We start from the raw sequence: 12,615 nt of genomic DNA, 5'->3' as shown, positions 1-12,615 counted from the left end.
ATTTACAGACAGCTGTGAAAATTACAGTTTTTTTTATTTACTGACGGTTGGCAACCCTGGGGTCAATTCGGTTGCCTGGTAAGTGATCTGGGAGTCTGTTTAAAAAAAAAAAAAAAAATGATGGTAGTTGCAATGTTTTATGCCAGTATTTGCGCAAAAAATGAATTTTAGTGCAAACACAGGCAAAGCAAAAAACTATGGTGATACCCAAGTTCTCCAAAGGCTTTAAAAGCTTTTACAGGTTATCTGTTTAGTGTTGAACATGAATTATGGTCCGAGAATTATTGCTCTCTCTCTAATATATTTGTGGTGATAACTCTCATTGTTATAATTTTTTTTTTGTTCACTTTATTACTTTTTTAACTTTATTACTCTCACAATGGGGCTAACACACTTCCTGTGTGATAGCCTGGGCAGGTGACCATTCCTCTTTCTCGTGACATCAGGTGTCTATTAGATCCCCAATGTCTTCCCTACCCTTCAGTACAGCTAATCAAGCACAGATCATGCAACAATAGCCAAAGAATGACCGCTGTGAACCCAGAAGTGACTTAGTACACATTGCTTCCATGATTATTAGTTGCAAGAGGGCTCTGAGAACAGATGTTCCCCAATTACCGCCTGCTCCCAAAGTTACCTCTATCTACCATAGTTCCAGGCTTCCCCGAGGAACGGGAGAGACCTGGAACCACCGCAGGTGTTGGTTGGGTGCCTTTGGTGCCCTGTAAAAGTAGAGCCACCCAGATTACTTCTTCCTTTTTAAAGCCAAGAGTTGGCTGTAAAAATCATTACAAGGACACATCTACAACAGCCGTGAGCTTTTTTTAACCCTGTGTATACCAGGAGGTTTAAAAATGTGCCTTCGCACTTTTGTAGTATTCCTTGTCTGCCCTGACAAGACTGGGGATACAATATAAAGATGCAGTATTCTCTGAGTTAAAATGTTTGCTTTCTCTGCAGGGAACTCCTGAGTTTGTGAAATTTGAAGAGTGTGTACATTACTTTGAGTGGAGAACATTCACTGCTTGCAAGAAGAACAAATTTAAACCTATCAAAGAGGTAAGGTGTAGGTTTGAGATGAAATAAACATCCTTTTTTGTGTTCATGCAAAGAACGATATAAACTATAATGAGAAATGTAATTAACTGCTCTCTGTGCTTTTAATTGCAATCTTTTAATTAGTTTTGACTATAGCAAGATAGTTACACCTATATGGAATTTGCATGTAAAAAAAAATAGCATTATGACCTTAAATGGCATTATTTCAAACAATCTTCTCGTACCATTCTTACAAATACAGTTGTGTATTTGGTGGAAATTGCTCCTCCTTTCTGTTATTATTTGGAGTCCTAGAAAAAAAAAAACAAAACAAAAATGAAACCTGTTATATAAAAGTTCTTAACTATTGCCAAAAAGTCCATACACATCCTGTACATAATGGTCCTGTAATCTTTTTCATGAAACTGTTTCTTACCGTGTTTTTTTTTTCCTCCTTGTAATGTTCTCAGTGAGCTCCCAAACCTGTCCCTTTTCTCCACACTTCTGTTTCTTTGGACTAAGCAGTACACATTAGTTTGCAGTCATATGCACGGCCTTATGTGTACTACAGATCCCATAGTCCCTAGTCCATCTCAGTGGTGAACAAGAGAGGGTGGCTACATTCTACATACACTGAGACCATGGAGGATGAACGCAGCCACCTTCTAACAGGATGTTGGGTTATAGCAGCAAAAAAATAAAAATAAAATAAAATATGGAGATTTGGAGGAGGCTGAGCGCAATTGAAGGTACATTTTATGAGTTAAGAATACATATTTGAATACAATTATTTTAAATTCTTAGGCCTCTTTCACATGGACGGATTGATCGGGTCCACCTGTCAGTTTATTTGGATCCGATCAGACCATCAATTGCTCTCTATAGAGCTGTGAATGTCAGCGCACATGTGTCAGCTGACACCCGCTAGCATCCGCTAAAAACAGATGGATGGGGATCGCCAGATCGGTTTGGATGACAGTCGGATGGAAACGGACAGACGGTCCGTTTCCATCCAACTGCCCCATAGAGGACAGCATGCTGTGTCTGCTCTGCATAAGTGGAGCGGACACGGACCTGTCATTCAACTCCTCCAGGGGACAGATCCCTCGCTGAACAGGCAGATCAGCTTGATGGAGTCCGCCTTGTCTGAAAGGGGCCTAAACTTCTATTACTTTTATGGCCACGTGTTCTGCTTTCTTCCTGTATGTGCCTATGCTGGATTCCAAGGTATGAGAAGGAGCCACTTAGAAATTCCTGCTTGAATGATCGCTGCCAGTTTAAATAAACATTCACTGGAAAAAGTTAGTCACTGTTCTGGGGCCTCTGTTAGTGCAGATCTCAGGTGTGTGTGTATAATGATCCTACCAGAAGCAAAAGTTTGACTTGTCAATAGTCAGATCCTGTCTTGTTAGGTTGTTCACATGGACAGAAAGTGAGGGAAATTTTGTGGAGTACAGACAACTGTAAAATTACACATAGGGTACTAACTCTTCCCTACTTTGTCTGAAAAAGAAATGGCTATAGTTACACAAAAGTTTGTAATTGCCCCCAATTAACCACTTCTTCCCCCTTCTCTTTTTTTATGCCAATTGTTTGGATTGTACCAGCAACACACTTTACCATTGTGATAAAGGGGCAGGTTTCATTTTAGTTTTTTTGCCTTTAAAATACCAGTACAAGTTCTAAAAGATAATACCACCAAATGAAATGCTATATTTGTTACTAATGTATCATAAATAATGACAAACCCATTGCCATTTTTTTTTTTTTTGATGAATAGCTAAAACAATATTTATTAGTAACAATTGCTTTCATATTTAAAGCGGGGTTCCACCCAAATTTTGAACAATATCTGTATGTATTCTCTTCCTTGCCTAGATGCTGACATGCCATTTAAAAAAATTTAAATCGCCGTAATTACCTTTTATTTTCCATTCTTCTTTGCACTTCCTGGTTCTCCTCCCGTGGGCGTAGGCGTGTTTCTAGCCTCTCCCAGACTCCACACAGTCTCCTGGGAGCTAGTCTCAGGCTTCTCAGGATGCCACTGAGCATGTGCGGGAACGAGCGGTGAATGCTGGGAGCACAGCATTCACCACATCCAGGAAATAAATGCTTGTGGGCTTCAAATGCCCACAATGAAGATGGAAACCGCCTGCAGTGAATAATATAAGTTATTCTTTCCGACGAAATCTAACACAGGCGGACATATTACACACAATATGTGAGTATGTAATGCTGAGAAGAAAAGTTTGTGAATGAACTCAAAAAAAAAAAAACGATAGATAGGTGAACCCCAGCTTTAAGGCTTCATATACACAGATTTCCATATGCATAATAACAGTGTGTACAGCAAGCTATTACAAAGTAGTTGCAGACTTTTCAGCCGGGTTTAAGCAGCTTTTGTTGCAGTCTTTAAAAGCATCCTTCAGCTCCAGTTTGGGGAGATTAAACACCAATCCTACTGGGAGTGCTGTCGCTTAAAGCCAGCCATAGACTGTTCGAATCTCAGCCTGCTCAGCAGGGACCGACTGAGTTTCCAACCATGTTTGGGTAGGTTGATTGTACCCAAGTTGGTTGATCAGTCAACTTAGGTCCAACCAGTATGTTGTATTTTTCTTGCGATTATTGCCAGTGTCTATAGTCACTAGCAATAATCACTGTGTGTTCTCCCGGTAAGGATAGGTCCCCCTGCTGAGCAAATACAATATCTCTACGGGAGGAAATCAATCATCTACACCAGGGATATGTAATTAGGGGACCTCCAGCTGTTGCAGAACTATAAGTCCCATGAAGCATGGCAAGACTCTGACAGCCACAAGCATGACACCCAGAGGCAGAGGCATGATGGGACTTGTAGTTTTGCAACAGCTGGAGGTCCGCTAATTGCATATCGCTGATCTACACTGACACTGTTGATGGGGGAATTGAAAGATTTTCTCTCCTGCAACCTGTGGTTGCAGGAAAGAAAATCTCTTCATCCATGGCTGGCTTTAAACAAGCTTCTTGCAGGCTTCAAGAATTGGTAAGATTCAGCGGTACTTTTTGAAAGCCCCTTTGAAGCGTACATAAATAGAAAAAAAAACAAGCGTACTGGCCTTGTAGTGTACATAATAATTTTGATAAGGAACATAATGTGAATGATACAAACAAACGATCAATAGGCATCTCGAGCTAATGACCAAACCTTATAGATGGGGAAAGAATGGACCACCAATGACTAGCACCAGCATCCAACAGAATGGCTGTCAACAGCTAATACTAAAAAAATGGCTGGTGGGTTTCTGGGGCTCCACCCCCTTTCTACAGAACCTCCCTGACGTTCACTTACTGCTGCCTAAATCACGTTATGTGTGGCCATAGCCAATCCCAGAGTTCCTCCAATGAGGAGTGCTGTATGGGAGTTGTATGTGTGCCCTGATTCCAGATAATTCTCCTGTTCCTTAGGTAGCATGTACATTGGCCAATATTATAATATGTGTAAAATTTGCCAAGTGGTTAAAATGTTTAAATACACATGTAACCAATTTTACCAACATGGCAATAAACCGGGTAAATTACTGGCAAGAGCTTTACGTCAGCGAATTAACGCCTCATCCATTGTTAAAATCAAAGCAGATAATGATGAAATGATATATGATCCAAAAGGTATCTTGAAAGCATTCCATACTTTTTATAATAATCTATATAATTTACCAAACCAATTAGCAAATACAGACCCGATAAGATATCAAGAAAATATACAACAATATATCAAAGACACAGCATTACCATCACTAACAACAACAGATATAGAACAGTTAGAACAAGAATTTTCAGAGATAGAAATACAAAAAGTAATAGATTCATTAGTGATAGGGAAAAGCCCAGGCCCGGATGGTTTTACCCCACGGTTTTATAAAACATTTAAAGACGTCTTAATCCCTATTATTAAAAGAACGTTTAACTCTGTATCTACCTCTCAACCGTTTGTCCCGCATAGCCTACAGGCATATATCTCACTCATACCTAAACCGGAAAAGGATTCCTCTTTCTGTGGTAATTATAGGCCAATATTCTTGACTAATATTGATATTAGATTGTATTCAAAGATTATCGCTAACAGACTTACCCCAATAATACCGGCACATATACATCTAAACCAGGTGGGATTTATAAAGGGGCGAGAGGCGAGAGATAATACGCTTAAAACATTAACACTGGTGGAATATGCCCGGAGACGCTCCATCCCATCCTGCCTGTTGGCAGTGGACGCCGAAAAAGCATTTGACAGGGTGGGATGGAGCTTTCTCAGGGAGACATTAAAGCAGTGGGGGATTGGTCCCCTACTGCAGGATAAAATAATGGCCCTTTATCATAATCCAATGGCCAGAATACGGGCAAATGGGGAGTTATCGGATACAGTAAATATCACCAATGGAACTCGTCAAGGATGTCCATTGTCCCCAATTTTATTTGTATTAGTTATGGAACACCTCTTAATAGCGATTCGGAAGAATAATGACATTAAAGGCATCAAGGTAGGGCAGATTGACTATAAAATGTCAGTATATGCAGATGACTTGTTATTGTACATCACAAATCCGGTGGTGACAATACCAAATCTAATAGCAGAATTTAAAAGATTTGGAGATTTGAGTAATTTTAAGGTGAATTATAATAAATCTGAGGCCTTGAATATTTCTCTGTCTAACTCTTTGGTTGAGCTCCTAAAAAAAAACTTTTCATTTAAATGGCAGGAGGAGGCAATTAAATACCTCGGAATTTTTATCCCTAGAGAGATGAATAAGATACAGGAACTTAACTATCTTCCGCTAATACGTAAAATAACAAAGACACTACAACTTTTATGATAGAGGGACCTTTTCCTGGATGGGAAGGATAAACATTGTAAAAATGGATATACTGCCTAAAATCATTTATATACTCCAAACGATACCTATATATCCCTTAAGAACCATAATGAATCAAATCCGTAAGGCTATAGGAAGTTTCATTTGGGCAAAAAAGAGCGCCAGAATAAATAGGAAAACATTATATAGACTAAAAAAGGATGGTGGACTGGCTCTCCCAGACATTTCGTTGTACCTCAGATCAATATTTATAACCAGGATTGTGGATTGGTTCCATAATATGGACAACAAACAATGGGTGAAACTGGAGGAAGAAGTCACAGACATAAAACTGAAATCATTACCTTGGATTAAGAGGGAATATAGACCCCGGGAAGGGGATATGCCCTTCTTGGTCGTATCAACCTTGAAAGTGTGGGACGATTTGATAAAAAGGGGGATAGGATCTACATTGAGAGGTCCAATGACCCCCCTCTTTAGCAACCCGGAATTCCCACTTGCTTTTAAAGCCAAGACCTTCCTAAAGTGGCAAAGGAGGGATGATACAAGGATAGTGGAAATAATGGAAGAAAATAAACTCCCCCCATTGGAGGCCCTTGGTACCGAATATAGAAAGAAATGGTTTCAGCATGGACAACTCCAGCAATACATTTCATCTTTGACGAAGGAGTCCATAATGAATAGACCATTGTTAGGGTTAGAAAAAATACTGTTACAGAAACATAGACCCACACATATCTTATCTGTTGTGTATAAATATTTAATTTCAGAAAACAAGGAGGAAGGGTTACAATACATAAAAAAATGGGAGGAGGAACTAGGGATGGTTATCCCTAGAGCTAAATGGGAAAAAGCAATTACAGTAACTCATAAATTATCAATCTCTACTAGGCATCAAGAAAGAAATTACAAAATACTAGCCAGGTGGTATAAATGCCCAGTTGATATGAACAAAATAAATTCAGATAATACAGACAGATGTTGGAGATGTGAAGTAGCAAAAGGCTCAATGTCGCATATCTGGTATTTTTGTCCAGAAATTCAAGCATTTTGGGAAAAGGTATTTAAAATATACAGGGCTACAACCGGGGTAAAGATACAATCAGATATATATGTGGCGATATTGTCAATGATCCCTGGATCAATAAAAAATATAAAAAAGGGAACTTTGAAGTACTATATAACTGCGGCACGTACCGTCATAGCTAGAAATTGGAAAAATAAAAAAGCCCCCTCCATAAAAGAATGGGAATGTGAAATGGGAGTGATGCGATCCTTAGAGGAGAGGATGATATTAGAGGGAAGGAGATGAGTAGGTAGTGTGTGGGAAGAGTCTAGAACCTCGCCGTGATAGGGGAACGAGAAAAAGGGGATAAAGATAGAGCAAATACTGTGATGAAGAGTTGGAGAAGGGGGGAGAGTTCTTCTGAATTGGAGAAATTTTTTTTTTTTTTTGTTTGCTTTTCGGTTAGCTGAGTGGTGTTGTGTAAGAGGATTGGTTGAGGGTGTATGATGGGTATGGATGGGGGGTACTAGGATAGTATTGTGTGGTAGATATAGGGGCCGTGCAAAGATAGAGTAACGAATTATATCCAGAAATGTATACAGATGATGCTAGTATAGATCATGGGGATATATAAAATGATCTGAATATTAATTGTGAATGCCCCTATACACCATGATTTATTTTTTTTCTGTGTAGATGTATGTATGTATGTATGTGTATATGTTTTATATAAAAATTTTGTAAAAATGTTTGATAAATAAAGATTGTAAAAAAAAATAAAAAAATACACATGTAACAATTCTACTTCTCTGTTTAGGTGCCTTGTTACATTTTTGACGCTGATTACAAGAAGCATGATTTGAACCCATTAATAAGGACCACTGGTGGATATTTAGTCGATGATTGGGATCCTGATTCTGACTTGTACATTAATGTTTGTCGAACAATTGGTAAGGTTATGTTGTAATTCGCGTGTGTACGTTTTTATTTATTTATTTTTTCTTCTTATAGTGGCCTTTTTCTGAAAGGGTATCTGCATCTCCATTTCTTTGGGTAGAGTTCTCATTTTGTTCTTATTTTAGAAGAAATGTAAAGGCGGTCACTGCCACAAAAGATGCTAATTCCCTGGCAGTCTTGCTGATCTAGAGGCTTCATTACTTGGAGTCATTGACCTGGAACAAACCTCCAGATCAGGAGTTCTGACTTCATTCTGACTTTTTGGTGCTTTTTGCAGAAAGACACTACAGTCCTTTTTAACATGGTTTCCTATGGGTCACGTTTACATCTATGCTTTTTTTCAGCCGCTGCGTTTTTGGAAAGGGTCAGTGACTTTTTTAAACGCAAAACGGTGCTTTGTGGTTCCATAGACTTCAAAGGAGAAGCTGCAGAAAAGCATGTAGTGCACTTTGTCACGATTTGCGGTTTTAAATCAAATTGGCCAGAAAAAAACCCCAAATTGCAGCAAAATAGCGGTCAAATTGTGGTAAAACCGCACTACATGCTTTTCTGAAGCTTCTCCATTGAAGTCTGTGGAACCAAAAAATCACTATTTTGCATGGGAAAAAAGTCACTGACCCACCCTAAAATTGCAGTGGCTGAAAAAAGCATTGATGTAAACATGTCCCGTAGGAAACCACGTTAAAAGGACTGTAGTGCGTTTCTGCAAAAAGCACCAAAAAATGCATAGGTGTGAATCAGGCCTTACTAGTGTGCTTGCTTGTTCCAAGCCAGTGATCAGAACTACTGAATCCAGGATCAGCCAGGCAATTAGCCTCTGTACAACTTAATGCCAGTTTTCTGTATTTCCAGGCAAACTAGTAAAAAAAGACACCATTGAAATACATATATGATAACGATTTTGCCTACCAAGGACTTCTTAGTTCTGCCTGGTCAGTCTTGTTATAGAAGCACCTCTGTAAGACAGCATAGCTAGGTCCTAGACCTTCATTTTAGCAGTATCACCGCTTGATCCAGAATACACTCCTAGTCTGCTGATTGGATGATGATAGGGCAGCAGCGCACTAATAAGATCATCATGTTCCCTGTTGGCACATGTGCACAGAAGAGTCGGATTGTCTTCTAATGCTGATCCTCTATCTCCCAATCTGAGCGTCGCTGTGCAGAGACCTAAGGGCTTCTACACACCATCTCCATTGAGCTGCGTTTTTCTGCACACCACTGCACATGTATGCTGTGAACGGGACACCGAAAACAGTTGTTTAAAAATACATCTAGGGTTTTTTTTTCAAACCACTTCAGCCCTGGAAGGATTTGCCCCCTTCCTGACCAGAGCATTTTTTGCGATACGACAATGTGACGCTTTAACTGACAATTGCGTGGCCGTGCGACGTAGTGCCCAAACAAAATTGAGCTTTCTTTTGATGGTATTTGATAACCTCTGCGTTTTTTTCTTTTTTGTGCTATAAACAAAAAAGAGTGACAATTTTTGAAAAAAAAAAAAAGCAATATTTTTTACTTTTTGCTATAATAAATATCCCAAAGAAAACTATAAAAAAACAAATATCTTCCTCAGTTTAGACCGATATGTATTTTTCTACTTATTTTTGGTAAAAAAATCGCAATAAGCGTATATTGATTGGTTTGCGCAAAAGTTATAGCGTTTACAAAATATGGGATAGATTTATGGCATTTTTATTATAAATTTTTTTTTTTTTTTATTAGTAATGGCGGCGATCTGCGATTTTTATCGTGACTGTGACATTATGGTGGACACATCGGACACTTTTGACACTATTTTGGGACCATTGTCATTTATACCGCGATCAGTGCTGTAAAAATGCACTGATTACTGTGTAAATGACACTGGCAGGGAAGGGGTTAAGTGTGTCCTAGGGAGTGATTCTAACTGTGGGGGGATGGGCTTCCACTCACATGACAGCGATCACTACTCCCGATGACAGGAAGCAGTGATCTCTGTCATGTCACAAGACAGAACGGGGAAATGCCTTGTTTACATAGGCACTTCCCTGTTCTGCGGCTCCGTGACAGGATCACCGGGAGACCGGCGGACATAGAGTCCGCGGGTCCCACGGGCACAGTCATGCTGTACGCGGCGGGCGCGTGCCCTCTAGCCCCGCCATTTAAAGGGGACATACAGGTACGCCCATTTGCCCACCGCTGCCATTGTGCCGACGTATGTTGGCGTGCAGCGGTTGGCAAGTGGTTAAACAGTGATCAGTGCTATAAAATGCTCTGATTACTGTTTAAATGTCACTGGCAGGGAAGGGGTTAAACACTAGGGGGCGATCAAGGGGTTAAGTGTGTTCCCTGCGTTTGTTCTAACTGTAGGGGGGATGGGCTCACTAGAACATGACAGAGATCACTGCTCCCGATGACAGGGAGCAGTAGATCCCTGTCATGTTGCTAGACAGCACAGGGAAATGCCTTGTTTACATAGGCATCTCCACGTTCTACCTCTCCCTCTCCGTGTCATGATCGCGGACATCGAGTCTGCGGGCACGCCCCCACTAGCCCTGATTTTAAAGAGGACGTACAGGTACACCCATTTGCACAGCCGTGCCATTGTGCTGACGTATATATTGTCGTGCGCTGGACGGCAAGCAGTTAAATATACAATGTATTCATTTGTATTTTTTCTTTTTTTAATTCTACTTGAAGTACAGATTTACATTTTCGGTCATGCATTTTTATGAATGCTTTGTACCTATAATCAGGCAGGCTGGGGCATATGCACAACTTGGGTTTAAGAAAACAAATGAATACCAGTCCTCACACAAGGTTCTTCATCAGTTTATTAAGCTGGCCATAAACGGAGTGATTTTCCTTTCCTGCAACCACGATCCATTGTGTTTACTGTGGTGAATACTATAAGCGGCTATAATAACCGCTAGCAATAATTGCATGTAAAATCAGACAGGCTGGTTGTACTCAAGTTGATCGATCTTGGGTTCAATTAGCTTGCCCATACTTTCAAATCTTGTCTGGTCCCTGCTGAACCGGCTGAGATTCGAACAGTCTATGGGTGGCTTTAGTTAACAGGTAAATAATAAACACTGATATGCTTTAAAAGAGATTTTTTTTTTTATTTTTTTTTTTTATCACATTTACCTAGATGAAAGCAGCATCGGTCTGCTGTCGGCTCCAAGACTGAGAACCAAGCGATCAAACTTTGCTGATTGCTCAGTTCTCAGTACTCCGTGAGCAGAGGGCTGGTGACTGTCAGTCACCATTATCTGCTCTGCCCCCCCACACTCACTGGAGTGCTGGGCCTTGGAGGGGGAGATAGTGGCAGGCTCAAACTTCCAGTGGCTCGCTTAAAGGCTGAGCCAGGAGCGGATCCAGGCTTCTGGGGGATCCAAACCATATGGTCATGATCTTTCCCCAGCCTGGACTATCTCTGTGATGTCAGCCGACAGCGAGCTTCAGCCCGCTCTCTGCTGAAAACAGGTCATGGGAGTGCAAAACGAACTGCACTCCTGTGAGCCACAGGAGAAGTACAGCCAAATGAGCTTTGGTCGTACTTCTCCTTCAAATAACACCTACAGTAGTCTATTATCAACTTTTAGCAGTTAAAAGGGATGTCAAAGAAAAATTTGCCCCTCTGCAGTACACATAGCTTTCTACTTTTATTTCTGTAAAAACACGGCAAGTCCCCCAATGGGCATTTCCATACATCGGATGGTGCAATTCCGAGTATAACAATGTATCACCCTTGATGTATAACCTTTCCTAGCCTAATTTGTCTCACCTTGTATATACCAGAGCTCATATTTTAATTAATCTTTTATATACGTTTTGTGTCTAACCATTTTTTGAAATAAAAATCTGTGATTTTTACAAAAAACTTGACTCGTATTTGCTGCTAAAAAGCCTTGTGGGAACCTTCCACTTTTTTTTCAAAGACTTTAATTGGGGTGTGCAGCCCTCTCAGCACATATGTGTCACTCTATGATCTAATACCCATTTTTTTGCCAGAGATTCAGCGTGCTCCTAGCATACTGTGTGAGCTGACAACACCAATCCATTTCTGTACTGAAATCCCAAACACGGTTGTCAGCCCTATGTGCTGGATTTCTGAATTCCAGCTCTTCCCCCATACTTCGTCATTCTTTTCCACATACATACACATACATGTTCATTTCTTTCCTTGCAGTAAATACAGTGATGCTGCCTTGACTCCTAAGAGGCTGCCCACATACTCTGTGTAGTGAAAGGGCTCTTGGGAGATGTAGTTTTGCTGGTATGCCTTTGTCAGTAGGAACGTGGCTCCCATCAGAGCAACGCATGTCAGGCTTACTTTTGCTTCATACTTTCAAACATTTTAAAGTGGTTGTAAAGGCTTTAGGGTTTTTTACCTTGAAGGGTAAGTTCACATTAAAAAAATAAAAATAAAATAAATGCACATCTTTTTACAGGTAAAAAATTAGCATTTTATTTTTTTTTAATTTTTTTTTTTTGGGAGCCTGATAAGCATAGACCCACACTAACGGGAAGCATCAATGAACTACCACAGAGCTCAACAGCACCGTTGTAGTTAATTGAGAACTACAAACCAACAACAGCAAAGGCTGCCGGACCTTGTGGTTTTCTATTCACAGAATGAGTGTGACTGGGCGGGCAGAGAATGACAGAGCTGGGGAAGAAGATCGCTCGCCACCTGTCACATCGAGGAGCCGGCAGATTTGTTACATGTTACACCCTGAATATGGGTGTAACACGTTACAAAAGGTGAACTTATTT

At 40.3% G+C, this 12,615-nt stretch overlaps 1 protein-coding gene across 1 annotated transcript in view; it reads left to right on the top strand.

Moving 5' to 3' along the window:
• The window catches only part of IGF2R (insulin like growth factor 2 receptor), a 261,523-nt gene that overhangs the window by 62,815 nt on the left and 186,093 nt on the right, over positions 1 to 12,615 (top strand). The window contains exons 4-5 of the mRNA XM_073627997.1: positions 961 to 1,059; positions 7,712 to 7,844. Of these exons, the coding sequence (XP_073484098.1) occupies positions 961 to 1,059; positions 7,712 to 7,844 (232 nt within the window). The remainder of the gene's footprint in view (positions 1 to 960; positions 1,060 to 7,711; positions 7,845 to 12,615) is intronic.

This window comes from Aquarana catesbeiana, linkage group LG04, assembly GCF_042186555.1.
Source record: "Aquarana catesbeiana isolate 2022-GZ linkage group LG04, ASM4218655v1, whole genome shotgun sequence".
Classification (NCBI taxonomy): Eukaryota; Metazoa; Chordata; class Amphibia; order Anura; family Ranidae; genus Aquarana; species Aquarana catesbeiana.
Note: the sequence above shows the minus strand (reverse complement) of the source record. Positions and strands in the feature narration are given on the sequence as shown.